This window comes from Ceratotherium simum, chromosome 26 (genome assembly GCF_057802395.1).
Source record: "Ceratotherium simum simum isolate JZ-2026a chromosome 26, ASM5780239v1, whole genome shotgun sequence".
NCBI classification, from domain to species: Eukaryota; Metazoa; Chordata; class Mammalia; order Perissodactyla; family Rhinocerotidae; genus Ceratotherium; species Ceratotherium simum.
In genome coordinates, this window is record NC_141925.1 from 3,097,328 (window position 1) to 3,125,016 (window position 27,689).

At 46.1% G+C, this 27,689-nt stretch overlaps 1 protein-coding gene and 1 long non-coding RNA gene across 2 annotated transcripts; one reads left to right on the plus strand and one right to left on the minus strand.

The window, feature by feature from the left end:
- Positions 1-31: 31 nt before the first annotated feature.
- Positions 32-27,689, plus strand: LOC147913548 (uncharacterized). Its single transcript, XR_015556485.1, has 3 exons — positions 32-244; positions 16,747-19,011; positions 20,899-27,689. It is a non-coding gene; the product is annotated as an uncharacterized LOC147913548 (long non-coding RNA).
- MEFV (MEFV innate immunity regulator, pyrin) lies at positions 2,845-16,550 on the minus strand. Its single transcript, XM_087449532.1, is given in 13 exon segments — positions 2,845-4,051; positions 4,054-4,085; positions 4,088-4,289; positions 4,291-4,334; positions 4,482-4,514; positions 4,871-4,903; positions 5,083-5,198; positions 6,817-6,839; positions 7,265-7,495; positions 10,076-10,171; positions 10,611-11,017; positions 12,952-13,788; positions 16,274-16,550. Coding segments are annotated over 13 exon segments (2,634 nt in total). The 3' UTR covers positions 2,845-3,748.

Genomic DNA, 27,689 nt, shown 5'->3' on the forward strand with positions numbered 1-27,689 from the left:
ACGCCGAACGCCTCGGCAGCCGTGACGTCACGCCCGGTGCCTCGTTTCCGGTGCGAAAGCCTGGTCTCCCCGCTCGGAGCGGGCAGTCTGCGCTTGAGAAGGCGAGGCTCGAGGCCGGCTGGCGGAGCTCTCAGGGCCGGCGGTAGGCCAGGGTGGCGACAGCCGCTCTCTTTGTGGCTCTACCTGGGAGATGGAAAGCAGAAGGCTGGCTCCACTCCTCCATGACGGGCTGGCACCGCTCCAGGTACGGGCTGTCTAACTTCAAGGCCTGCTGGGAAATGTAGTTCGGCTCCAAACAGCCAATGGGAGACCGCTAGGCGCGGCGGTTGAGGCGGGGCAGGGCTGAGGCTCGACCGGAAGCGGATTGTCCCTCGGCCCGGAAGGTTTGAGGAGGGCCTCTCAGCTTCCGCCGCAGCACCGCGGGTGGGTTACAGGACTGCCGAGGCGGCGAATGGGTAGTGGGTTTAGAGTTCTGCCCGGTCGTGGGTCGTTTTACAGCCGTCCCTTCCGACAGGGGCGGCCCATAGGTTAGAGCCGGCGACCCTCCTCTTCCCTGCTTGCTAGCTTCTACACTGCGGTGTGCACCGGCCATCTTATTTTCTAAGAAACCCTAGGCGTCCTTCTCGGACCATCTCCGTTTCGGTCCTCCATTTCAGCCTTTCACGGACCCCTAACAGCGTCTTTTCTCTCTGCATTGTTCCCGTGCTCGGTTCATTCTCCAGTGAGGCACTGATCAGGGTTGGGATCACCCAAGGGCGGGGATTGCATTATTCCTCTGTGTAACACCAGTCTCCAGCAGAGCGACAAAAGTAAAAATACAAATGAATGCCTTTTCTTAACGCTCACTGTAGGTGACTCACTTAGCCGTGGCTTAAAATGTTATAGAGAGACTAATGTCAAAACTGTGTGGCACCAAAAATTTTTTTAATGGTAAAGAATACCTGCCTTTCCAGACATTATAATTACTGAAAAACAAAACTCCTCTAATCAAAGCAGTATGGTTTGAACTTGGAGTAAATAAGTAGAACAATAGAAAAGAACAGTAAGTACCAAAATGGATCTGAATATATGTGGACCTATGTGAAAGGGTAGCATTTCAACTTAGTGTTAAATAGTTCTAGCAAAAATTGTCTATTCTTCTGGGAAAAAAAGACTCCTGCTTTTATACAACAGGCACAAAATGGAATTTCATAACCAATAAAAGAACACTAAAGAGGACATTAAGTTTGATGTTGAGGCAAAATAGAAAACTGAGATGCCTCGGAATAAAATATAAACCTGAGTGACTATATTTTTTCAAAAACTTTTAAGAACAATATTAATAAAGTCAAACAAGTAGTAGACTGGAAAATAACTTGTGTAAAAGATAAGCCAGGTAAAGAATTAGACATTCCCAGCATACAAAGAGCTCCTGCCAAATGACAAAAGACAAAGGCAAAGGCTATGAAGTCATTCCACAGAGGAGGAAAACTGGTCATTAACATTTGAAAAGATGCTTAGCCACTTTGGAAACAGTTTGGCAGTCTCTCAAAATGTTAAGATGGAATAACCATGTGATCCAGGGATTCCATTCCTAGATATAAACCCAAGAGAAATGAAAACATATGTCCACAGGAAAACTTGAATATGAATAGCAGCATTATTCATAATGGCTAAAAAGTAGAAACAACCCAGATGTCTATCAACTGATGAACAAATAAACAAGATGTAGTCCATATAATGGATTATTATTCAACAATAAAAAAGGAATGAAGTACTGATACATGCTGCAACATGGATGGACCTTAAAAACATTAAGCTAAGTGAAAGAAGCCAGTCACGAAAGACCACCATGTTATATGATTCTACTTAACGTGAAATGTCCAGAATAGGCAAATCCATAGAGACAAAAAGTAGGTTAATGGTTGCCAGGGGCTGGGGGAGGGGAGAAAGGCAAGTGACTGGTAATGGGTGCAGGGCTTGTTTTTGGGGTGATGAAAATGTTCTGGAATTAGTGGTGATGTTTGTACACACTGTGAATATACTAAAATCCACTTAATTGTACACTTTAAAAGGATGAATTTTATGGTATGTGAATTATATCTCAATTAAAAACAAACCACCAGACAAGAAAAATTTCATATTACAGATACAAACATTTAGTATCCAAAATATTTATGAAGAAGTATTACAAACAGCTAAGTTAAATATCTGGATTCCATATAACAAATAGTTAAAGGAGCTGTACTATTTCTATAGAATTAACCAAAAAGTAGAAATTCACAGGGAAAAATTCACAGCCTCACTAACAGGTAAGTTAAATAAATTACTGTGAAATAAATTAAAACACAGGTAAGACCCCATTACATCTGTATTAAGTCAGCAAAAGTTTTTAAATGACAAACATTGCTTTGGGCATGAAACATTTTTTAATCTTTCTGAAGGACTGTATGACCAACTGTAGCAAGTGTTATCAAATAGTTCACATTTTGGAACCATTTTAGGAATAATAGGAGAAAAATATGTCTTTGGGGAGGTGGTGGAAAATATACGCGAAGCTATTCATGGAAAGGTAGAGAATTGGGAGTAACAAATGACCAACTATAGGGAACAGCTAAGTAAATTGGGTATATGAACTGTGTCAGCATGTGGATTATGCATATAGGACAAAACTCCATGAAGAAAGCAAAGCATGTGTTTCATGTTCTGGTAACAACCATGGAGAACCTGAGTCCACTCTAGGTTCCAGCGTGAAGATGGAGAGAGGAGTTGGAGTAGGAGGAGTTTGGAGTTTAATCTTCATTTGATTCTTTTTTTTTTCTTACATTCTTTCTCTTTACATCTCTCTAAATGGAGGATGACAGAGGGAGTATCTGTGAACCAGAACACCTAATATTCCACAGGCCCACAGGTTTTCAGATACAGATCAGGACAGAATAATCTGACACTTGGAATATGTGTCAAATGTTTTTCTACTTCAGCAGCCTCATCTCTTTCAGGGTGTTCATTAGGGAAATGGGATCTCACAGTGATTGACTAAGTGACAAAAAATGCAATTATGACCAAATTTTCTAATTGATTAACTTATGAGGCCCAGCCAATACTCTTTTTTTGTGTGTGTGAGATCAGCCCTGAGCTAACATCCATGCCAATCCTCCTCTTTTTGCTGAAGAACACTGGCCTTGGGCTAACATCTGTGCCAATCTTCCTCCACTTTATATGGGACGCCGCCACAGCATGGCCTGACAAGCGGTGCCTTGGTGCGCGCCCGGGATCCAAACCTGAGCCGCCAGCAGCGGAGCACGCACACTTAACCCCTACGCCATGCGGCAGGCCCCCAGCCAATACTCTTGAGAACCATAGTTCATTAATCTAGGTACAAAAATATTTTGTAACAATCCAGTCTGCTTGTTTTTTCTCTAGGCTTTCCAAGTCCTCGAGACAGAGGGGGATAGAGTGAGGGGACACATCCTTGCCACGGGGTCCTGAGGGAAAATGAGGGTGGATCTCTGCCTCAGCAGCATCTTAGGGTGCTAATTCATACAAGGATTTATTAAGCAACAGCCACGTACTTCCTCCTCTGAAATCCATGGCATGTTATCAGTATGTGTTCTCTTCACCTTTAGTTTAACAATATTTGTGTACCTAGCTTACTTCTGCAACTATTCCATAAGCTCCTTGGGCACAGGGACTATTCTCTTCTTCATTATATTCCCCACAGCAGCTGGAACCCAGTAAGTGTTCAATAATGACTGTTGAGTGTATGAATTCAAGATACACGGCTGGGAGCTGGAAGAGAGATGCAAAGTATTGGACCCACTGGACAGATGGTCAGAGGATGCATGTTCTTCCCTCCATCATGTGTCCTGGGGCTGACGATAGGTTGAAGGGGCCCGGAGGAAGAGAAGCTGGTGAATGTGTAGATGTGGGATTTGGCTGTCACATTGTAAAATGAAATGTCTCCAGCCTTGTAGTCCAGGAAGATGCCCACATGCCTGGGGGGTTCCCTCATCCACAGGCAGGTTGGGAGAAAAGTGGATGCCTGGTACTCATTTTGCTTCATCATCACCACCACCAGTAGGCATTCTCCGGTGACAGAGTCATGCTCCCTTCTTGTTCGTGGATGCCTTGCAGATGTCCAGGACCCACCCTGTCTTGTCTCCCACCTCCACTTCCCAGTAATGGCAGCTGGAGAGGAAGCTCGGAGAGCCTAGGGCGATGATGTACCTACAGAATCTTTCCAGATAGTCAGGCAGATGGTCCTACTTATTTCCAAGTCTCACACTCTTCAGGTCATCAGAGAAGATGAAAGATGAAGTTGGGGCGGGCAGTTTCTACATCCAGAATCACATTAACTGCAGAGAGAATTAGAATACCTAGCTGGGGGTCCATGGGCAACGTCCCCACAGGGTTCTCCCCGCCTCCAGGAAACATGGACAGGGCCATTCTTCTGGAACACACTGGGGGACAGCACAGGGACACAGCAGCCCAAGGCCACTCGCCTCAGGGTGCCTGAACACCAATCACTTCCGGAACTACAGAGAAAAAGGAGATGGGGGAAAAAGTCCTGAGCATTCCCATTTAGAGGGGCAAAATCTACTCTGGTCCCCACAACAAGGAAAGACAAGGACCCTCATGCTCAGGACCCTACTCCCTCTGCTTGGATATAACCTCATTCCTCCCAGGCTCCCAGGCCTGGCTTGGAGACTGAAGTCTGATGATTTGACCCAGCCAATGAGTCCAGAAGAGAGCTCGTGAGGGCCTGTCATGACCTTTCTCCTGCCTTTGTTACAGGTGTTTTTCTCTCTTCTAAATAATGCCCAGAAATCAACAGCATAAGGGAATATCACAATAACCCCTAGCCAGCACATACTACCACCACCATACTCACAATTGAAGTTTTCCATTTCTGAGCGCAAGGTTTCTGAAAGGAGAAAGGGAGTTTGAGTTAGGTCTCCCAGCTAGAGACAGATCAGGGAGAGGCTGAAGGCAGAGTCAGAAAGGCCATGGGAGATGGAGAAGGGACACCAGGGGCCTGTGGGCTACATGGATCTCAGGGAGGAAGCAAGCAGGCGCCTCCCATCTTCCCCTAAGCCCACCTACCCGAGAAGTTCTTCATGCTCTTCTCCACAAACTCTGATTTCTGGTAGAGCAGGTCGATCTTTTCTCTCACCTCTGGAGGGGTGGCCCATGGCTCAGGGACAGTCACCATCTTGGCCCTAGAGACAAAAGACTGTTGGCCGGAGAGGGCTGGCACATTGGGGTGGCCCAAGCTCCCATGAGCTGGAAGTGAGTTGCAGCCTCCACAGGGCACGTCCAACCCAGCCTGGGCTTCGCAAAGAAAGTCCTCCCCAGACTTCGAGTTCTAAACATTGGCCGTCAACTTTGGCCATAAATTGGCATCACCTGGGGAGTTTAAAAAAACACTGATATAAAAACTACAAGGAGTTTTAATAATGACTTTAAAATGGTGCTGATAATGAAATGCTCAGCCAAGAATTATCTATGGCAGATTAATTATACTAACCTAGTCTTTTTCTATTGAAATAAAAATGATATTAAATGAGGAAAAAAACAATGAGATACCACTTCACACTCATTATGATGGCTATTATTTTTAAAAAATCAAAAGTAACAGGTGTTAGCAAGGATGTGGGGAAATTGGAACCATTGTCCATTGCTGGTGGGAATGTAAAATGGTACAGACACTGTGGGAAATAGTATGGTGATTTCTCAAAAAACTAAACATAGAATTACTGTATAATATAGCGATTCCACTTCTGGGTATATACCCAAAAGAGCTGAAAGCAGAGACTCAAACAGATATACGTAAAACAATATTCATAGCAGCATTATTCACCATAGCCAAAAGGTGGAAGCAACCCACATGTCCATTGATGGATGAATGGATAAACAACATGTGGTATATACATATGATGGAATATTATTCAGCCTTAAAAAAGGAAGGAAATTCTGACACATTCTACAATATGGATGAACCTTGAAGACATTATGCTAAGTGAAATAAGCCAGACATGAAGGCACAAATATTGGATGACTCCAGTTATATGAGATACTTAGAGTAGTCAGATTCATAAAGACAGGAAGTAGAATGGTGGTTGCAAGGGGCTAGGGGAGCAAGGGATGGGGAATTGTTTAATGGCATGGAGTTTCCATTTGGGAAGATGAAAATGTTGTAGAGATGGATGGTGGTGATGGCTGCACAATAATGTGAATGTAGTTAATGCCACTGAATCATACATTTAAAAATGGTTAAAATGGGAAATTTTGTGTTATGTATATTTTACCACCAAAAAAAAAAAAAAAACAGACTTAAAAAAACATTGATGCCTAGGTCACACTCCTGAAGATTCGGATTTAATTCGTCTGCCAAGGCCTGGATGTCAGGATTTTGTAAAGCTCCCAGGGTGATTGTAACACTCCAGCCTCCTCCCTAACTTCTTCTCCCCTGCCTGCTGGGCTTAGCAGCTCCACTCTTAGAAAGTGTTTCCCTCCCTGAGGCCACAAGCACTTCTGCAGAAACAGTTTTCATGAGGCGAATTGCATAGGACACAATCTCTTAGTGAGGTTTCTTAGGAAGCGACCACCGGCACACAGGCTGTGCTCATTCTTTGCAGTCTTCAATGCCATTCTCTCCCTCCTGATCACACTCCAGTCTCCCTACACAAATCCAGAAAGGCCTTAGGAGGCTGCAGGAGATGGGAGGAGTCCAGGGAGGAGTCGCAGAACTGCGTTGGGAGCATCTGCCTCCTAAGATTCCCTCCCCAAATGCTTCCTGCAGGACACTCAAGCAAATACCAGGGGACCTCTTGGTACCTGTGCAGGGTGACTCCGATGTCCTAGGAGAGAAAAGAAAGAAGCTCTCCGTTACCAGTCTCATAGGAGCTGTGCTGGATCCTGGCCTCTTCTCCTGGACTCCCAGCCCTGGGGTGTCAGCAAAACTGGGGCATCTCTCCCCAATTCTAATTCTAATCACCCATGGTGGCAGCCCAGCTGGGACCAGCACTGGAACTGCACCCAAGTCCTGCTGATCTCTTCTGGGAGATGCCAGGGGATCCCCTGGATGCTGGGCCACCCTGGGCTCCTGAGAGCTCATCAAAGGGGTCTGGGCACAAGAGGCACTGTGGGTCACCAAGACCAAGTCCCACCCCTAGCCCCAAGGGCCCCACCCACTGGCTTGGGCAGAACTTATGGCAGTGCTGGGAGCCCATGTCATCCTACTGGGCACAGCGGGCAGGGGAATGCCAGGCCCAGCCACACTCACCTGCATAAGCTCCCATTCTGGCTGGCATTGCTTGGTCTCCAGTTCCCTAATCAGCTGGTCAAGGAGGGCGATGTCCTTGGATACCTGGGTGCCATATCTCTCCCTGACCTGGCCAATGGTCTGGCCCAGCTCCTCCAGCCAGCCCACAAAGAGCTGTTCTTGCTGCTCCAGAAACTGGCACAACTGCTCCAACTGGCACTGGATTCTCTGCTTCTGGATTTCGGTTTTTTTCTGGGGAACGGGGGACAGGAAGGTATAGGGATCTTTGCACTGAGGTGGATGTGTATGCCCAGGGAGTCCCCAGAAGCCCACCTCCTGGAGGTGGATAAGAGGCAGGCTTCCTCAGCCTCTTAGAGGCCTGGACTTCAGAGCAGGAGGCAAAAGGGGCCGGAAGCTTCAGAACAGACTGAGGGTGGCAGGGGCTGGCTCTTGGAAAATGCCCTAAAACCTGGTGTTATGGTTGAATTGTGTCCTCTCCAAAATTTATATGTTAAAGTCCTAACCCCCAGTACCTGAGAATATGATCTTATTTGGAAATAGGGTTGTTGCAGACGTAATTAGTTAAAATGAGGTCATATGGAGTTGGGTGGCCCACTGGAGTGTGGAAGTTTGGACAAAGATACACACACAGGGAGAACACCTTATGAAGAGACACGGGGAAGACACAGACATCTATAAGCTGAAGAGAGAGGCCTGGAACATGTCCTTCCCTCATGGCCCTCAGAAGTAACCAACCCTGCCAACACCTTGATTTCAGACTTGTAGCCTCCAGAACTGTGAGAGAATAAATTTCCATGGCTTAAGCCACCCAGTCTGGGGTACTTTGTTACAGCAGCCCCAGGACACTAAGATAGCTGGTGTCACCTTCTTTCTTCCTTGAAATCCAGTGTGAGGGTGGCATATCCCTGAGGTCATAGATGGACAAGGTTATGACCGCTAAAGTCTCCAGGAGGGAGACTTCCCTCCACTCCCCCACAACGTGCTGGCATGCAGAAGGTTCTCAATATGGCTCTGAATGGGGGCGGTCAGGCCAATTATTTGATTGTAGGTGAACTTGATTTCCACTACTGTTGCACACTGGTCAACTGTTAGCTCGTCTATCACTCTCTTTCTTATCATCACTAGAAAGCTTCTGCGGAGAGGTGAAGTGGCTCTAGGGTACCTTTTCCTTCCTCCAAGGAAGGAGAGTGCCCTTCAGATCCACTAAGACCGGACTTAAGAAGTCTCGTCATTTTGGGCTCAACAGGACAGGACTAACTCTTTAGTTCTTTTGAACCAAAAATATCTCCTCACTTTTCATTGTTGTTGTTGATGGCAGTAACATTGAGGGTTTTTTTTAAGAGGAAAGGTCAGTTGTCTTGCTCAGTGGCCTATATTCTAAAATTGATAGTTTTGCTCATGATTAAATTCAGGCTAAACATTTTGGGCAAGAATACCATATACTTAATGCCATGGTCTTCCTGGCGCATCCTGTGGGGAGGCAAAGAATGTCCAGTTTGTCCATCACCATTATTGTTATACTAGGATTGGTCACGTGGTTAAGGAAGTTTCCACCGTATCTCTCCACTGTAAATATACATTGTTTCCTGTATAATTATTAAGCAATTCAGGGAGTGGTACTTTGAGAGTGTGTAAATATCCTGTTCTCTAACCATCCTTCTCTAAAAATTTAGCATCTATTGATGATCCCTGTTGGTGTCAAGTGTTATACTGGTGTTTGTATAATGGAAACTTTCGAATTCAATTCTTCTTCTATACTTGTTTCAGCTGTCATTCTGCTGTAAAGAAGAGCTTTCCTTCCCCCTTCCATATGATTAAAAAATTTTTTTGACTCTTGAAAGGAGGAGGAGGAGGAAGAAGAGAAGTCCTGAAAACAGCATCTCCTTCCCACAAGGGCCATGAGTGTCTTAAGGGAAGACTGGACCCTCCTGTCTCTCTGGGTTTGCCTGAGTGGCCCAGGCTCCTGCCTCACCCTCCTCAGGGGGCATCCTCGACCCCTGCTCCATCCACAAGTTCCAAGCCACCTGAGATTATAGGGTTTTCATTTTACTACAATTCAGGAGTTTCCCAAAAGTCAGACACCTGGGCCAATGCCCTCCCCGCATTCTGCCCTTTGTTATCTTTGCCCATTGCTCATTGCAGTGTGGTGGGTCCCAACAGAAGTCTGGAACCCAGAGAGGGAGATGGGATCCAACCACCCAAAATGCATCAGACAAATGAAGGCTCTGTGGGGTAGGCACCTTCGCTTGCAAGGAGCATGGAAGCAACTTACGTGTCCACAAAGCTGGACACCAGCTCAACAGAGGAAGGCCAATAAGTTGTACTTATTGAAATCTGTGGCATCACAAAACCACGGTTTTAAAGAAAATGTGTACTTTAATCATTTGAATTTTAAAAGTCAATATGGTTTTTGTAAAAAAACAAAATGGACAACAATTATAAAAACAATACAGAGGAGTAGTTAAAGCTGAAAAGTCTCTCCTCCCCTTTCCTCAATCCCATCCCTCAGTGACAGCCACTGGTGTTAGTTTCTCTAAACCATTTTCTTGTGCATATAAGAAAGCATGACAGGGTCCTCAGAGGTGCCCCTCCCTGCTGGTGGTGGTCTCCCCTCTCCAGGAACGAGCTCATCCTTGGATGCCTGTTACTTCCCTGCCAGCCAAGAGCAGATGATTCTAAATATGTGATCAGTTCTGCTTCCCTATGAAGCAGAACAGAATCTAGGGGACCCCTGCTCACTCTCGGTCCCCTTCCTCCTTCTGCAGGGGTGAACCCAGGCAAGGACTGGCCACAGAACACCCCTGGCCTTACCAGGAAGTTTGCTGTCTTCTTTTCCCCCTGAGATCTCTGCTCCTCCCCAGATTTTCTCAACTCCTTCAGATGGTCCAGCTGCTTCTGAATTTGCTCCTGGAAAAAGAGCATTTGTTGAGGATTGAACTTGGCTCCTGCCATCTTTAGTTGGTGCCAACTGTAGAGGGGAAAATTTGCTTTGGAGAGTAAAGCTGAGGATGCTGCAGCCAACATCATGGGAGGGGTGTCCAGGAAAGAAGAAGAATTAATCCATCACACCAAGTGAAGCAGAGCCAAGAGGTTGTGAGAGAGATTCCTAATGACCTCCTGTGAGCACCTCGATTCAGCCATACCTGAAGCTAGTTTCCCCTGGACCTCTGAGCTACATGAACTGGTAAATTTCCTCTTTACTGGCCTGGTTTGTATTGAGTTATTGCCATTTACAGCCCAAGAATGCTGGGTAATGCACCAACCTCCCAGAGTTGTTGGGAAAATGAAGCAAGCCCAAGCATGTCCAAGTGCCCAGCAGAGAAGGGCCCTGGGCAGGAAGCCCTACCTTGTATTCCAGGGCGGCCTCCTCGATAGGGCGCACCCGGTGGCCTCGGTGCTCCTGACTCAGCCTGCAGATGAGGCAGATAGGCTCCCCGTGGTCCTCACAGAAGAGCAGCTGGACCTGCTTCATGTGACGCTCACACTGCGGCAGGGCCTTGGGGCTCAGGCTGGCCATCTGTGGGCCCTCCTGCTGCTCTTGGCCTCCAGAACTCTTCCCTGGGAGTGAAGCCTGGCACCAGGGGCAGCTGGGTGAGTGGCCACCTAAGGCCTTGGGATTCCTAGAAGCAACGGAGCAGCTGCAGGAATCTTGCACACAGGTGCCACCATCCGGGTCTCCTTCCTGGGCACGGCAAAGGGGACACACAGCCTTGTCCTGCGGCCTCCCTGGGGACATGGCAGTGGAAAAATTTCCTTAGTGACAAACCGAAGATGTTACAAAGGGGTGCTACAAAGCACAGCAGAGAGAGAGCCCATACCTGGGACAAGTGAGTTCTTGGTTAGACTGTGGCCACTTCCTAGCTTGTCCTCCCCGACTTCGCTCCAGTGAGGCAGCAAACAAGCCACTGTGACTGAGGGCTAAGGGCTAGATCTCATGACATTCCTGAGACTTGGAATTCTTGGGCATTTATCCTAAAGAAAGGCCTTTTTCTATAAATTCTATGCCTTTCTCCCACAAATACACAAATTTAGCGGTTGATATAAAGACAGCAAGGTATTCTGACCAGTGTTTGCTTTACCACTTAAAACTATGGAGGCTGCTCATGACCTGAGGGGGCGCTCCTGGGGGACAGTGGCTCCCTCATAGCCAGATTCCCAGCCCCTAGCAGAGTCCCAACATATGGTAATCATTTGGGCAGTGTGTGTTGAATGAAGGAGCAGGGGCCAGCCCGGTGGCATAGTGGTTAAGTTCACGCACTCTGCTTTGGCGGCCCCGGGTTCACAGGTTCAGATCCCGGGCACGCACCTAGGCACCACTTCTCAAGCCATGCTGTGGCGGGCGTCCCACATATAAAGTGGAGGAAGATGGGAACGGGTGTTAGCTCTGGGCCAATCTTCCTCAGCAAAAAGAGGAGGATTAGCCACAGATATTAGCTCAGGGCTGATCTTCCTAACCGGAAAAAAAAAAAAAAAAAAAAAGAATGAAGGAGCAGATGTACCACTGCTCACATCCAGTTCCAGGAAGCATTAAATAAAAGTAAAGAAGGAGACTTTATAAGGCTGAAGGGTATAACCCACCATAATAACATACAGCTATGACTAGCTCTGCCCCAAGACCATAGCACAACTTCATAAAGCAGAAATGACAAGAAATACAAGAAGAAAGAGAAACACATTTGATCTGTTAGTCCTTTCCCACCTCCTCCTCTCACAGGGTCCCAGGAATTCATATCACGTCTGGAAGTGAGACTGTGAGAGGCCCCCCATAACCATTCTCCTCTCCTTCCTTGTGATAGAATTGATTGCTGTCATATATGGCTACTTTCTCCTGACTCCTTTTCCACCCAAGAAAGCCCCTACATTTCTCAGCCTTCCTTGCAGTTAGGTGTGGCTATTTGACTACATTCTGGCCAAAGGTATGTAAATGGAGGTGACACAAGGAGCTTCTGGAAACTTCTAGAAACTTCTGGAAATAAGGGAATTGCTTATTCTCTAAGTGATACTATTCTCCTTTGTCCCTCTATCCTTCTGCCTGGAATGAGGATGCCACCACCTGAGACCATGAGCTTGAGAGCAAACTTGGTGGGGCAGAAAAACAGCAGGAGCCTGTGTTCCTGGCCCATGGAGTACCACATCTGTCCTGGACCACCTGTGTGTCTTTTATGTGAAAAAGGAACAAACTTCTATCTTGTTTCAGTTATCATTATTTTGGTATTTCTGTCATTCACAACCCAACATAATCGTAATTTCTGCCTCCTTAGTAAAAGAGACCTAGGATTTTAGTCAACAGCTCTCCTCCCTGCCCAGAGAGAAGTGAATGGCAGAATCTTGGACCCCTGACATACTGCCATGGGGTTATTGTGAGAAGGAGATATTTTTACCCAGTCTTTCCCAGATGGTCAACCTGGGGTCCGTTAAACCCTTGGAATTCTAAAGAAGGACTTCAGAGTGTCTAAGAGCTAACTAACTGAAATCTGATGCAACATTTTGTGAAGATATGCATATATGCATTTTTTCAGGATTCACAGCCTACATCAGATTCTCAAAGAGTTGGGGACATCAGGGGACACCCAGGGATCCAATGACATAAGTACAATGGAGATAAAAGAAAGTTTGTGGGGGAATACCTGCACAGATCACCATTCCTAAGGATGCCAGGTCTTCTGGATTCTGGGATCCTATCTTACTTGAAGATGGAGGGACTTCTGGATTTGAAGGTTTACGGAGCACACCGCCTGCCCTCTCCTCCAAGGTCTCAGGGGTCTCTGGATTCTCAATCTCATTTTTCTCTGAAGGTGCTGTGGATTCTGGATGCTCCCAGGTCTTCTCCTCTCCAGCCAAAGACACATTGGAAAGTGTATTCCTGAATGCTCCCCACTCCAAGATCACGGAAGGTTCTGGATTCCTGGAGCCTTTCTCTGGAGCCATAGTAGCCCCTATATCCAGAGTGGCCACTTCACTGGGGGTGGCTACTGAGTCTGGATTCTTACTTCTTATTCTCTCTTGAAGCAGAAAAATTTCTGGATTGAGGGGTTCTCCTTCTCTTGAAGAAATGTTAAATTCAAGACTTTTGGGTCGCTTCTTTCCTGAAGGTAAACGTACTTCAGATGTCTTGAATTCTCTCCTTCCCGGGGACCCAGCAAATGACCCACTGGAGAGTCCTTGGAGCCTTCCTGCAGAGCTGGCATTCCTGCGTAGCTTGGCACTCGGATTGCTTCCCTTCTCCTCCTGCAGCTTGCCAGGGAATGGGCTTCTCCTGGAAGGAGTCACGCTCCTGGCCCCTGGCTTGCTCTGCACATCCAGGCCTTCGGAGCCCTTCTGATCTCTCTGTTTGACCTGAGGCTTCTTCTGGGGCCCCCTTCCAGCCTCCAATTGGCTGGATGGCAGGCTGGCTGCCCTGTCACCACTTTGCCACTGCCTGTCACCTTGCGGAGCATCTGATATCTTCAGGCTCTTGGGCTTATTCTCCCCAGAGGAACAAGACATTACTGAACTGTCTGTGCCACTTTCTTGTATCAGATATTCTGAAAAGACAATGAGATTCAAAGGCATGAAAATGTCCAGTGCTCTGGGCCAAGGGTTGGGGAAAGAGAGGGAGGAGAGAATCCCCTCAGAAATTAGAGAAGTTCAGAACATTCTAGACAGTAGCAGTCAATTACCATTGAACAAGAACATATTAGTTATTTGCTATATATTTCTCAAATAGTGCTTTTCAAACTCTTTAGGCAGGAGAACGTGTTTCCAATATAAGATCTTACACAGAATTTTTTTTGTGTGTGTGTGAGGAAGATCAGCCCTGAGCTAACAGCCATGCCAACCCTCCTCTTTTTGTTGAGGAAGACCGGCCCTGAGCTAACATCTATTGCCAATCCTCCTCCTTTTTTTCCGTTTCTCTCCCCAAAGCCCCAGTAGAGAGTTGTATGTCATAGGTGCACATCCTTCTAGTTGCTGTATGTGGGACGCCGCCTCAGCATGGCCGGACAAACGGTGCGTCGGTGGGCACCCGGGATCCAAACTAGGGCTGCCAGTAGCGGAGCGCACGCACTCAACCGCTAAGCCACGGGGCCAGCCCCTTACACAGAATTCTTAATACGTGAAATAAATAAAAACCCTAGTTTATTGGTATAAATTTGTGTGTGATTACAAATGTACAAAACTCACTTATAAAAATCAGTCAATAAAGAAGAATTAAGGTGTTTGGTCAGCACAAAAATTTGAAATCAGGAATTATGAAGGACAGTTAAAACTTCAGCAACTAATTTATTTCTGTTTTTTCCTTTGGTTTCATGAAGTGAAGAAAATCCTAACTCACACAGATAAATAAGTGTAAATGGTAATTTTTTAAAAAACAGCTTGCCTGAGGGGCCGGCCCCATGGCTTAGTGGTTAAGTGCGCGCGCTCTGATACTGGTGGCCCGGGTTCGGATCCCTGGCGCGCACCGACGCACCGCTTCTCCAGCCATGCTGAGGCCGCGTCCCACATACAGCAACTAGAAGGATATGCAGCTATGACATACAACTATCTACTGGGGCTTTGGGGCAAAAAAAGGAGGAGGATTGGCAATAGATGTTAGCTCAGAGACGGTCTTCCTCAGCCAAAAGAGGAGGATTAGCATGGATGTTAGCTCAGGGCTGATCTTCCTCACACACACAAAAAAATTAAAAAATAAAGAAACAGCTTGCTTGGAAATTTCAGGATACTGTTTAATTAAACAGAAATGACTGGAAAAGCTTAATACCAAGGTCTATGTAAAAACGAGTTCAAGTACAGTATGCACTATCACACTGGTGGCCTCTAGTATTTTAAAATTTGGTTAGGGATACATTTTAATGTGAATGTGTTAGTTTTGTAAGTTAAAAAATTAAAAAAATTTGAATCAAGTATTTGCTAACATTCTAAAGAATCCCTGAAATTTCTTCCTGGTATATAATTTGAAAACCACTACTCTAATAAAGAAATGAAGATAACCTGTAATTAGCACCTTAATTTTTGGTTTGAAGAAGTTTTTATTAAAATTAATTTAAAGTTGTTTAAAACACTTTGCCTTTGGCTTTCTAGGAAAATGTAAGTTACCAAAACTGGCTCATGAACTGGTGAGAAACCCTGAAGATGCTAATAACCAGATTTTAAAATATGAAAAAGTAATTTAAAAATTCTACTCAGCAAATTACACCAGATGCAGATTATGGTTTGGTTCTCTCATTCTTTCAAAGAGCAGAGAATTCCTATGTTATTTCAACTGTTCTACCTCATCGAAACACATGGAAATCATTTCTAATGTATTCTTAAAGTCTAGAAATAGAAGAAAAATTCAAACACCGAAGAACATTTTTTTAAACTGGTCACATATTAGACCCCCCCATCTCAAAAAAAAAAAAAAGACTCTTTAAAAGCAGAAATCAAATAGGCCACATTCTTTGATCACAATGTAATAAAATCAGAAAGTTACAGCAAAAGGGTAGCAGAAGGAGAAGGAAGAAAAGAAAGAAAAGATGGAAGGAGGGGAAAGAAAAGAAAGTCCTCTTGAGAATTTTAAAGTGCCTTTGTAAAATGTGTTAAAGAAGAACTCAAAACTGAAATTAGGGGGATAAAAATGAAAAGATTACCTATCAACCCTGTAATATGATTGGTTAGCAAGCCCTCTTTGCTCACCCAAAGATGCTTGTCTGTACATTAACTGTTAATGTACTTAATGTACTTAATAGAGGAATTCTCTATGAACAGGCATCTATCTAGCTCCTGCCTCTCCTGATCTGGCCCTGCAGTCAGAATCTCAGCTATTTTTTTTAAGCCATTGGGAGCTTTAGCTTTACTAATCCAGCTCCAAGACCAGAGCAGGGGAAGGGATTTGCTTGGCCAAAATCACTGGGGTCGTGGTAGACCTGGGACTCCTAACCCCCAAGTCAGGACGCACTGGTCCAGACACGAGTTCTCTCTTGCACCTTCCACCCCATCTCATGAACAGCCAGTGTTTGCACTGGGAGAGGAGGGGATGCAGGGCCTGCTTACCTGGGCCAGTTGCCCTGTGGAGCTCCTCTGCTAGGAGGTGCTGGTTGATGGCCCTCAGGACCTGCAGGGTCAGCCGCACAGCATACTCCTCCCCGTAGTGGGTGACCAGCAGAGTGGCCAGCTTCACTGGCTTGGCTGTCTGGACTTGGCCCCGGGGGATCCGAGAGTGCTCCTTTTCCAGGCTGGTGTTCTGCAGCTTGAACTTGAACTTCTCAAAGTCGTAGGGCACCAGCTCCTCCAGGGAGTACAGCAGATGGTCACTAAGGGTCTTGGCCATGGTGTTGACCAGGAGAACCTGGAGCTAGCTGTCTGGCTCCTCGGAGGAGAAAAAGCCCTCTGTCCTTGGAGCCCAGAGGGTGAGTGAAAAGAGGCAGCTTGTGAAATAACGGAAAAGGCACAGGAAATGCTCTGTGCTTTGGTGGGAATTGAGGCCAAGAGTGTGTCATTGTTGGCTTGTGTTCTCTTTCTTACAGATTCTGTGGTTTTTCCAGCCGGGAGGGCTCAACGCCTACCAGACACATGGTCCCCCAAGTTCTCAGCTCTCATCTCCACGGGCTGGACTGCAGAGCAGTGGGTAAGTCTGTGAGGGACCGTCTGAGGTTGGATTCCCGACTCTTGATCCTTGAGCAGGCATCCAGATGTTTCCCTCTCTCCTCCTTGCAGGATACCAGGGGGTGGGGGGTAGGAACAGAGCCCCTGATCTCATACTGGAGAGGACGATGATGTGGATCAGCTCCTCTGGCCAGCTGTTCTCCAGATTCTTGGGGTTTTATTGACCCTCCAGAGCCAATGGTACAGGAATGGGGGGCAGCAAATACAGCCCTTCAAGCTTTGCCCTTCCTTGCCTAAGAAGGCAGGTGAAGCCAGAAGGGTACTGCCAGGAGACAAGCCCTGGTGTCGCCCTTGATGCAGTTCCATGGTCTAGTACTTCCAGCAAGACAAAGGCCTCAAAACACCATGCTTGGGACCACTATCCTGATTTGTTTTTTCCCAGAGGTGACTCTTCCCAACCTTCCTAGGAGCATACCCTGGAAGGACTGCGCTCATCTATATACATTTACTGAACACATATATTCTGGACACCATGGCAGGATACTGGAGAAACAAGGGTGAAAAAGGCATGGGCATCCTTCAGAGCTCACAGCCCAGTGTGGGGCCCCAGAGGTGGCTCTGAATCTAATGGAAGTTGTATGTGGTGTGAGCTGACTTCTTCCTCAGTTAACTGCTTCTGTCTTTCTGTATACTCTGATTTTTATCCCCAACTTTTTGTTTTGAAAAATTTCAAACCTACAGAAAAAGTTGAGAACATAGTACAATGAACACTTATATACCCTTTACCTAGATTCACAACTGTTTACAGTTTACAGTATTTGGTGACTCTCTCATGCATGCGTGCACACACTTCTTTTTTTTTTCTGAACCATTTGGTAATGAATTGAAAACATGATCAGATATCACCCCAAATATCCTAGATACCCTAAAAACTAAGACCAAGGATGCAAGGATATCATTTTAAATAATCAGAATACAATTATCACACTCAGGTAATTTAACATTGTTACAATACCATAATCAGTCCATAATCAAATTTCCCCAATTGCCCTAATAATGTCCTGACAACTTTCTTTTTTTGTTCAATCCAGGGTCCAGTCAGAGAGCAGGCATTGCTTTAGGCTGTCGTATCTCTGTAGTCTCCTTCTATCTAGAACGTTTTCACACTTCCTCCACCTTTTTTAATTCTTTCAAGACATTGATGTTTTTGTTGTCCATTCCAAGCAGAATGTCTCTTAGTTTAGATTTGTATGATTGTTTCCTCATTATTAGACTGGGGGTACAGTCACGCATCCTTGAGCTCTCTCTATTGTAAAAGGACATTTTTTCTTGGTAATTAATACGTAACCTGAGTGTGTGGAAATGTCTCATTCTCCTATAGTTTTTTTTTTTTTCGCTGAGGAAGATTAGCCCTGACCCGACATCTGTTGCCAATCCTCCTCTTTTTCCTGAGGAAGATTGGCCCTGGGCTAACACCCGTGCCCATCTTCCTCTACTTTATATGTGGGATGCCACCACAGCATGGCTTGATAAGCGGTGCATAGGTCTGAGCCTGGAATCTGAACCTGCGAACCCTGGGCCGCTGAAGCAGAGTGCGCAAACTTAACCACTACGCCACTGGGCCAGCGCCTCTCCTATAGTCTTTCACCCCCTGGTTTTGGCATTCGTTGATCCTTTTCTAAATCAGTCGCTACAGTGGTGGTTGCAAAATGGTGATATTTCTATCACTCAGTTGGCATTATTTGCATATCCTGGTGTAAACTTTCTTTCTCGTGAATTTTTTGGCTTACAGGTGTTTTGTTGGTAATACAGTTACCCTCTAACCGTGCTTACTCTGTGCCGGGCACAACTTCCTTTATATCCATTATCTCCTAAAATCTCTGCAGCGCCCCTGCAGGGCAGGATTCATCATCCCCATTTACAGCCAGGATTAGTGGCTTAGTGACTTGCCCAGAGCCAGGATTCAAACTCACTCTATTAACCACTTTGCAATATTGTCTCCCTGCATGATAATAATTTATTATTTTACTATCACTAACCATGGATGTCGCTTTTTCAGCTGACCAATGAGGCTCAACATGGGCCATGCTGACCACTCTCACAGGTCAGTTACAACATTCTGATGCCTGACTGAACAAGCAGCCCTGTGTGTGATGAGCCTGAGATCAAGGCTTCAATAAGTTCTGGTTGGTTGAATTTATTTTATTGTCCAATTGATCCACATGCTTTATATTTTACACAGTACTTAGTGCTTTTGGTTTGTTTTAGCAGCTGGCAATATCCAGTTCTCTGGGTCCTGCTGAGAAAATAACCACCAAACCCAACATCTTCCCTAAAAAATGGATGAACCCAAATGCACATTTATGGTGCAAATGTCTGTTGTGTGAAATTCTCAGGTTGGGCCAGGCAAGTATTGACTGAGGTGTCTCTGAGACCAGGACCTGTACAAGATTCCAGAACATGGAAACACAGCCGCCTCACAGGCAGCCTCCCTCCGCTGAGACAGAAATGATGAAATTGGGCAACAACGTGCAGGGTCCTTCGTGTCCCTGGGGTCCCTGACCCTGTCTTGACTGGCCAGGAAACTCCTCTAAGCTAAAACTAACACTCCTATGACAGAATCGGGTAGGGCACGGGGCTTTCCAGTCTACCGCAGGATATTTTGCAATTGCAGGAACACGTTTTGCAACAGGGACAATTCTGACGCAGGGACTTCTTGAAAGGCAGTGTTTTGATGACGCTGAGGCCTTTCTAAGTAAAGAGAGGCTGACAAATCTTCCAGTTTTTGAGGTTCCAGTGATTTTTTAAAATGAAGAAGTGTGGAAATAGGATTATAGCCCTCAGGATGCATTTTCAATTAAAATGAAGTGTGTGTGTTTTTTTGTGTGTGAGGAAGAGTAGCCCTGAGCTAACATCTGTTGCCAATCCTCCTCTTTTTTCTGAGGAAGACTGGCCCTGGGCTAACATCCGTGCCGGTCTTCCTCCACTTTATATGGGATGCTGCCACAGCATGGCTTGACAAGCGGTGTGTCAGTCCACGCTCGGGATCCGAACCAGCGAACCCCAGGCCGCCGCAGCAGAGCGTGCACACTTAACTGCTATGCCACCAGGCCGGCCCCTAAGATGAAATGTTGAACTCTTTTTTTCTTGTACCTCTGTGATCATATATGTGCCCTTATTTGCAGACAACATGATAAATCTAGATCCAACACAGCTGCTGCAAAGGATCCAACTTCTGCTCTTATTCCTAAGTAATGCACAGCTGACACCCCAACCTTTGCTCCATTTCTGGTCGTCAGGGGTTTCACTTTTTACCATATTTGTTTTTGCATCATTTTGGGATTCTTTAATCCATATGTATTACCTTTATAATAAGAAAAAAGATGGTTTTTAAAAAGTATTTTATAATTAGCTTAGTGTCTAAGGGGATATCAGTCCTGGCCCCCCAACCATCACGATAAAGGAGGCTTATAGTATTTAAATATAATACATATCTGATATTGAGAGAATGGAAAGAACTTTTGGGAAGATCATGGAAGAGTTCCTGTGTTAATCTGGAGTTGAAAATAATGGATCCCATTGTGACCCAAACTTTCCCTCGCCCTCCAATATATTGAATTTTAAGTGAGAAATCTGAGACTTGGAGAGGCTAACCACTCAAGTTCAAAGTGAATTTCCAGGCAATGAACGTCCCACTGAGAAACATACTTGTAACCGTGCTTTCTGAGGGTGAACCAAGTTCTGGGACAACCTACAACTTCCTGAGCAGGATGGAAACGAAGGGAGAGGAAGCCAGCTTCCCAAAGTGGGGTGCAGTGGGTGGTCTTGACCTGTGGAGGTGGTGCAGTAATGGAGTCTGAGTGGGTCCCCAACCAGCTCACCAATGAGAGCTTCATTCGCAATATGGTCACGTTAAGCAAGAGGCTTTATAAGCTATAAAGTGCTACGCACATTATTTATTCTGATTGTTAAATTTAGATGGAGGGTAGGTGGGTGTGCATTTTACTCTTTAACTTTTTCTATGTATTCAAACATTTTATAATTTAAAAAATTTGTTCTACCAATATTTATAGGGACCCTACTAGAAGGCTGGCTTTGGGCATACAGTCCCTGACCGCCAAAGGCTTACAGGTCAGTGAAGGAGGAAAACTCAGTTGCCTGGAAGGCAACTGCTCTCCCTTCTCCGCACCCTTTGAGGTTCGGTTTACATAATCCCGTCGTCACTCCCACCTCGCTGTCCTCTCACCCCCGGCGGAGCTGACCTCTCCTGCCCAGTGCTTCGGTCGTCCCGGCTCACCACTGTGTATTGACATTGTTCATGAGTTTGCAAGCTGCACGAAGTGGTGGGGAAATATGGGACTCCAAGATCTAGGACCTGTGTGACCTGGCCAAGTCGACTTCTCTGAGCTTGTGTCCTGTCAAATTGGTTGTTTCAGGAATTCAATGAGATAATGTATCAAATGTGCCTGGCACCGGAAGATAAGTGTCAGCTTCATTCTTTGATGTTCCAGCGCCTGGCACAGCGCCTGGCACAGCGCCTGGCACGTCGTGGGTGGTGTCCTTGGAGGTGGACAGGGGATCCCCCGCCCCAACACGGCCGGCACCTCCAGGAGCCTTCCGCCCACACCCCGCGGTTCCGGGCCGCCGCCCTCGCTTCCGCGTTTGGGGGCAGGAAGGCGCCTGCGCGGCAGGCCTCACGCTCTGCTGCACCTCTCTGAGCGGTCGCTCCGAGGGCTAGCGGCTTGGAGCAGAAGGGGGAGTGTTGCGGGAAGAGCCGCCCGAGGATAAAGGGAAGTGTCCGCGCAGGGCCCCAACAGGCTGGGCGGCGCTGGAGTCGAGACTCGCCCCGCGCACCATCTCCGCTGGGGCGCCGTGGGGCCTGCCCGAGGGAGGGGAAGCCCCGGCAGGCGCGACGCACCCCTGGGCCGGCTCCCCACCGCCGCGGCCTGGGTGCGCCGCGCCGCGCTTGCCATATGAGCTGGCGACTACCCGAACTACATCTCCCCGGGGCCCCGGGAGTACTCGGAAGCAATCAGAGGACGAATGAGCGGGCCCGCTGGGGCCTGTCTCCCAGAGGACGCTGGGCCGCGGCGCCGTTGTAGGATTGGCAGTCCCAACAGCCTATAGCTGCTTCTCGCCGGAGCGGCCGCGCGGCTGGAGCGGGGGAGAGGGCGTCACCGCTGGTATCCCGGGCACAGCGCCGGGAAGTGGAGTCGGTGGGTGCCCTGGCGGCCCCGGGCTCACGGGCTTGGGTGCCCCGGGGCTGTGCTGAGGCCATTGGTCCCTTCTCACCTTATGAGCCTATAGACCTCGTTCACTCATGTTTACGGCAAGTATGTACTGAGTGCCTACTATGTACCGCTTACTGTGCCAGGGCGAGGATGGGCACGTCAGGCAGGATCCCTGCCTCAAGGAGCTTATCTCCTGGGGTGGAGAGAGGGGAGTAGACGGTAATTTCCAGTCAAGATAAGAGCTGCGAAAGAAATGGATCATTCAACCCGACACCAGCACTGCCGTCTTCTCGCTTTTCAAACACTGCCCCAGGAACCGTAGAGTACAGATTCTTAAACTTGTCTGTATTATGATTCCTTTTGAAAAATCTGGTAAAATGCTGTGGGCTGTAGGGATAACGGTTTTGTTCAGAAAAAAGCACATGAATCTACAGTTTCGTAGATTTCGTCGTTTCAGGAGGTTCATGGACGTCCTGAAGTCCACCTGGGGGAACCTATCAGGGGTGTCGAGGAATAGACCCCCGCGTCAGCCAGAGCAGCCCCTACTTTTTAACTGTTTTGCATATTTCATCTTCAAGAAAGATTTCCTTTGATCCAAGTGTACTGCAGGGAAAAAAAAAAATGGAACACCCAGCTAGATGGTCTATCTGTATGTCTAGTTCCAACATTCTATTTAAGTCCTTCCCGTCAAGACTACTTTCTAGTCTCAGGTGAACATAACCAGACTGTATTCACCTGCATGGTAGTGTGACGGGCACCTTCTTACTCAAATCCTTGGCATCCTTCTGGAACATTCCCCTGCCTGCCACACTTGCCAATTAGTTAGAAACTGTGAGCAACTTAAATGACTATCACCAGGGGACTGGCTTAGTAAATTTTAGTGAATCTATTCCGTGGACTGCACTGCATCCATTGAAAACAATGTAGTGGATTTCCATGTGCTAATGTGCAAAGAGGGTCCATATTATTAAATGAGAAGAGCACATTTACAATACAATGTGATAGTATAATCCCATGTTTGTAAATAATAAGAAAAACGTTTTAAAAATTTAAGTATTTCAAGGGAGACTCAAAAACATAACATGGCAACCTCTACAGAGTAGAATTAGAGGTGGGAGTTGTGCTTTTCACTCTATGTCCTCTATACATTTTTGGGTTTTTCAATGAGCATTTAAACATTTTACAACACATGAAACATAGTCTGTGAATATATTATCAGTATGAAATAATTAGGCAAAACAGAAAATCTAGAAAGCCAAATGTCAGAGTAAGACTTTCATGTTTTACTCATTATTTTTTATAACAAAAATTTAAAACCTCATTAACTGGAATATTTTTTCACTGGAGTACAGAGGATTAGGAAAATGATTTTAAAAGGCAGACTGTGTGGGGCTGGCCCAGTGGCATAGTGGTTAAGTTTGTGCCCTCCGCTTCAGTGGCCTGGGGTTCGGAGGTTCAGACCCTGGTCGAGGACCTATACACCGCTCATCAAGCCGTGCTGTAGTGGCATCCCACGTACCAAATGGAGGAATACGGGCACAGATGTTAGCTCAGGGACAATCTTCCTCAGCAAAAAGAGGAGGATTGGCAACAGATGTTAGCTCAGGGCTAATCTTCCTCACCAAAAAATAAAATAAAAGGCAGACTGTGCCCATAGAGAAACAAATATGTGAAGTTTTTGAACAATATGTGAGGTTTGCCGGTACTGAAGGAAACACAGCACAGACCTACTTCCAAAGTAAACACGCACACTGCAGGCGTCAAATTAATGCAGTCTCTTTAATGAGAACGTAAGTTCTCACGCCTTGGCTCCCCTGAAGCTACAAGAGCAGAAGCTAAAAATTTTAAAATATGATTGAGATAAACTTACATGACTGAAAGGCTATTTGCCCAGGAAAGCCTTACTGTTTGGACAAGTGCATTCACCCATGGGACAGTACCAAGCAGCTCATCCCTGCCAAACTCAGGTGGCATTTCTCTTGCCATCCTGTAGAGGGCGACCTCGTGTGTGGTCACTAGGGCTGCCACTGGAAGCACAGTGGACACCCCACTCTCACCCCACCTGCAAGGATCATCCTCTGCAGAAGCCAGCAGCTGGAAACGATTCTTAATGCTGCAGGAAGCATTGAGGAGAAAAATGACTGCGTGAGTCAAAGCTAAAATTGGACATCAAAGACCACCAAAAACATTTTCCAAGGCTAATGTGGTGGGGTGGGGAGTATCAAAATACCAAAAATGAGAGCTTTGGAACTGCAGTGGATGACACTCCTAATTGAAGCTAACATCTCTTGAGCACTTTGTATGTACCAAGTATCATGTGGGTGCTTTATACGCCTTCATAGCACAGGCTCTGGAGTCAGACTGCCTGACTGAGAATACTGTTCCTACGGTTAACCAGATGTGTGACTTTGGCCGAGTGATGTACTTAACCACTTATTCAGCCTTGAAAGGAAAGAAGTTCTGATATACGCTACAACATGGATAAATCTTGAAAACATTATGCTAAGTGAAATAAGCCAGCCACAAAAGGACAAATACTGTATGGTTCCACCTATATGAAGTACCTAGAATAGTCAAATTCGTAGAGACAGAAAGAAGAATAGTGATTACCAGGGGCCGGGAGGAGAGGGTAACTGGGGAGTTATTATCTAATGGGTAGTTTCAGTTTGGGATGATGAAGTAGATGGATGGTGGTGATGGTTACACAATAATGTGAATGCAGTTAACGCCACTGAATTATACACTAAACAGTAGTTAAGTTTTGGTAAATTTTATGTTAAATTGGTAACATTTTATGTTATGTATATTTTACCAACAAAGAAACCTTTAAAAATGCACATACTCTTTGCTTCAGTTATTCCATTTCTAGGACTCTATCCTAAAGAAATTATTGAGTGTACACAAAGTTGCATTATAAGATGTTTGTTGCAGAATTGTTCATGAAAGCAAGAAATGGAAACAACCTAAATATCCATCAACATAGTAAGTACAGTTATGGTACACCCATATTAATGTTACTGAGCAATGGGCTCACTCTGCCTGCCATGATCTGAGCCAATTAATCACAACGAGTTAGGGATCGAGAAAGGAAGTTTTAATTCAATTAGCCAGCATAATCGGGAAGACGGCAGACTGATGTCTCAAAAAACCATCTTCCAGGATTACAGAATCTTGAAGCAGTTATATAGGGAAAATGGGTAGTAAGGAGGGGGTCCAGGGATGTTGGTCTCCAGGCGTGACAGGCTCCAGGCATCACATTGTTCCATTCTTCTGTCAGCTGTGATGGATACCTTGTAGGTGTCTTTCCTCGCTTGTGTTCAGCCTGTTCCTGGAGAGAAACTCATGGAAAAAAGTTTTAATGTATCAAACTACTTGGGAGTACATACATAAGTGGAGGCCATAAATCAGGAGGGCATGTGAATTTTTTAGAGTACGTGGAGAGCGGTGAGTAGTCACACAGAGGAGGGGCTGGGGCTATTTAGTGTAACAAGATGGCCTCACATATGCTCACTTACACTATGGCATACTGTGCAGCTGTAAAGAGTAAGAAAGGTCTATTCATCTTGATCCAGATACGTTTCAAAGGCACACTGTTAAGTTATAAAAGAAAATCTGGGAAAATATGTATAGGATGATATATAAATATAATGAATATGTATACCTATGTAAACACATCAGAAGGAGTCTGGTAAGGTGTACAGCCAACTGTTACCTATAAAAAAGAGAGTAGAAGTGAAGCGAGGGGGTGATGGGAAGATTTCCTCATTTTCTTTGAATACATCTATATTCTTTGAATCTTGTACAATGACTATTCACGTATTGCTGTTGTTCTGGTTATCTATCAGTGCATAACAAACACCCCAAAACTTGGTGTAAAAACATCCTTCTTCTTATGCTCACGATTTTGTGGTCAGGATTTTGAGCAGGGTCAACTCATGTCTGCTCAATGACTGGAGCTTCAGCTGGTGTGGCTCAAATGTCTGGAGATCACTAGAATGGCTATAATCGACTGGGACTGTGTGTCTGGGGCCTTAGTACTGCCTGTCTGCAGGTGATTCCTTGGTTCTTCTCCCCTTTGTATCTCCTGGGCCTGGAATGTCCAAAATGGCTTCTTCACTCATATGTGTGGTGCCTGGGCTGCGATGGCTGCAACAGCTGGAAATGACTGAGCATCTGCCTCTCTCCATGTGCATAGATAGCTTGGGCTTCCTCAACATAGCAGTCGCAAGGTAATCAGACTTCTTAAATGGTGGCTGGTGTTCCCAGAGCTGCCCAGACCAGATACATCAGAATCTCTAGGGAGTGTTACCTAGCTGCTATGGTCTGAATGTTTGTGTCCCCTAAAATTCATATGTTGAAATCCTAATGTCCGATATCATGGTGTTAGGAGGTGGGGCCTTTGGGAGTTGCTTAGGCCATGAGGGTGGAGCCCTCATTAATGGGATTAATCATCTTATAAAAGAGACCTCACAGAGCTCCCTAGCCCCCTCCACCATGTGAGGACACGGAGGTTGGCAGTCTGTAGCCTGGAAAAGGGCACTGACCTGACCATACTGGCACCCTGATCCTGGACTTCCAGCCTGCAGAACTGTGAGAAATAAATTTCTGTTGTTTATAAACTACCAAGCTGTGGTATTTTGTTATAGCAGCCCTAATGGACTAAGACACCAGGCATCAGAATTTTCTAAAGCTCCCCAGGTGATTCCGATGTGCACAAGGCTGAGAACCACTGGTCTAGATTGTGAGTAACTGGTCGAGCACCAGTAGTTTCCAGAAGTGGCTCCTTATTGTTGGGAAAGCAATGGGTTGGCTGTGTGAACCTGGTCACAGAATTGCAAAAAGCCTTGACTGATGGTGAAAGGCTGGGTCTTACCTTTCCAGGGCTGACTCCTGTTCCCCATGGAGTCCTCCTTGAACTCTACAATTAGAGAGGCTGCATCTTTCATCCCCTTGCTACAGCCACCTGCAAGGATGACATATCTTTGTGGGCAGCTGCCACCTGTGCTGGGTCCAACTCCTACCCTGCAAGTCCTTTGCTCAAGGACCTTGTTGAGCAAAATGGTTCTGAGGACAGAAAACACAGCACTTTTGGGAATAACATAAATCCTACAAGCTGCCTGCTTACTTCCCAGGGGAAGCTCTATCCCATTGGAGCTGCATGATGATAGAACCTCAGGGAACTTGGCAAACCCTGAGTTTCTGGGAGAAGGAGACAGAGGGGAGCCCTCGGGAAGAAGAAGTCTCGTGTGAGTGGCTTGTCTGTCTGCCAACAAGGTCTTGACAAAAAAAAAAAGCGAAAGTCTGAGGCATACTCCCAGCATCTCAGAGCAGGCAGGATGGGCAGGAAGACCTGCCTCAGCCAAGGCCCCAGGTTCCTGCCCCTTGTGTTTCCCACCACCCTCCCCACAGTAGAACCTATGACTTTCTTCCTCCCGTTTCTGAAAGAGATTTCTTCTTGTGTCTAGAGTCCAAGCTCTGCTTCAAACCAACAACCAGAGATTGCATGGGATAACCTTGTTCATTATGCCATTATGCCTCTTTCCTTGGATATGTATATTTTTTGATGAAACACTTCAAATACACAGAACATAACAAATACTTATATAACCACCATTCACCATTAATAAATGTTG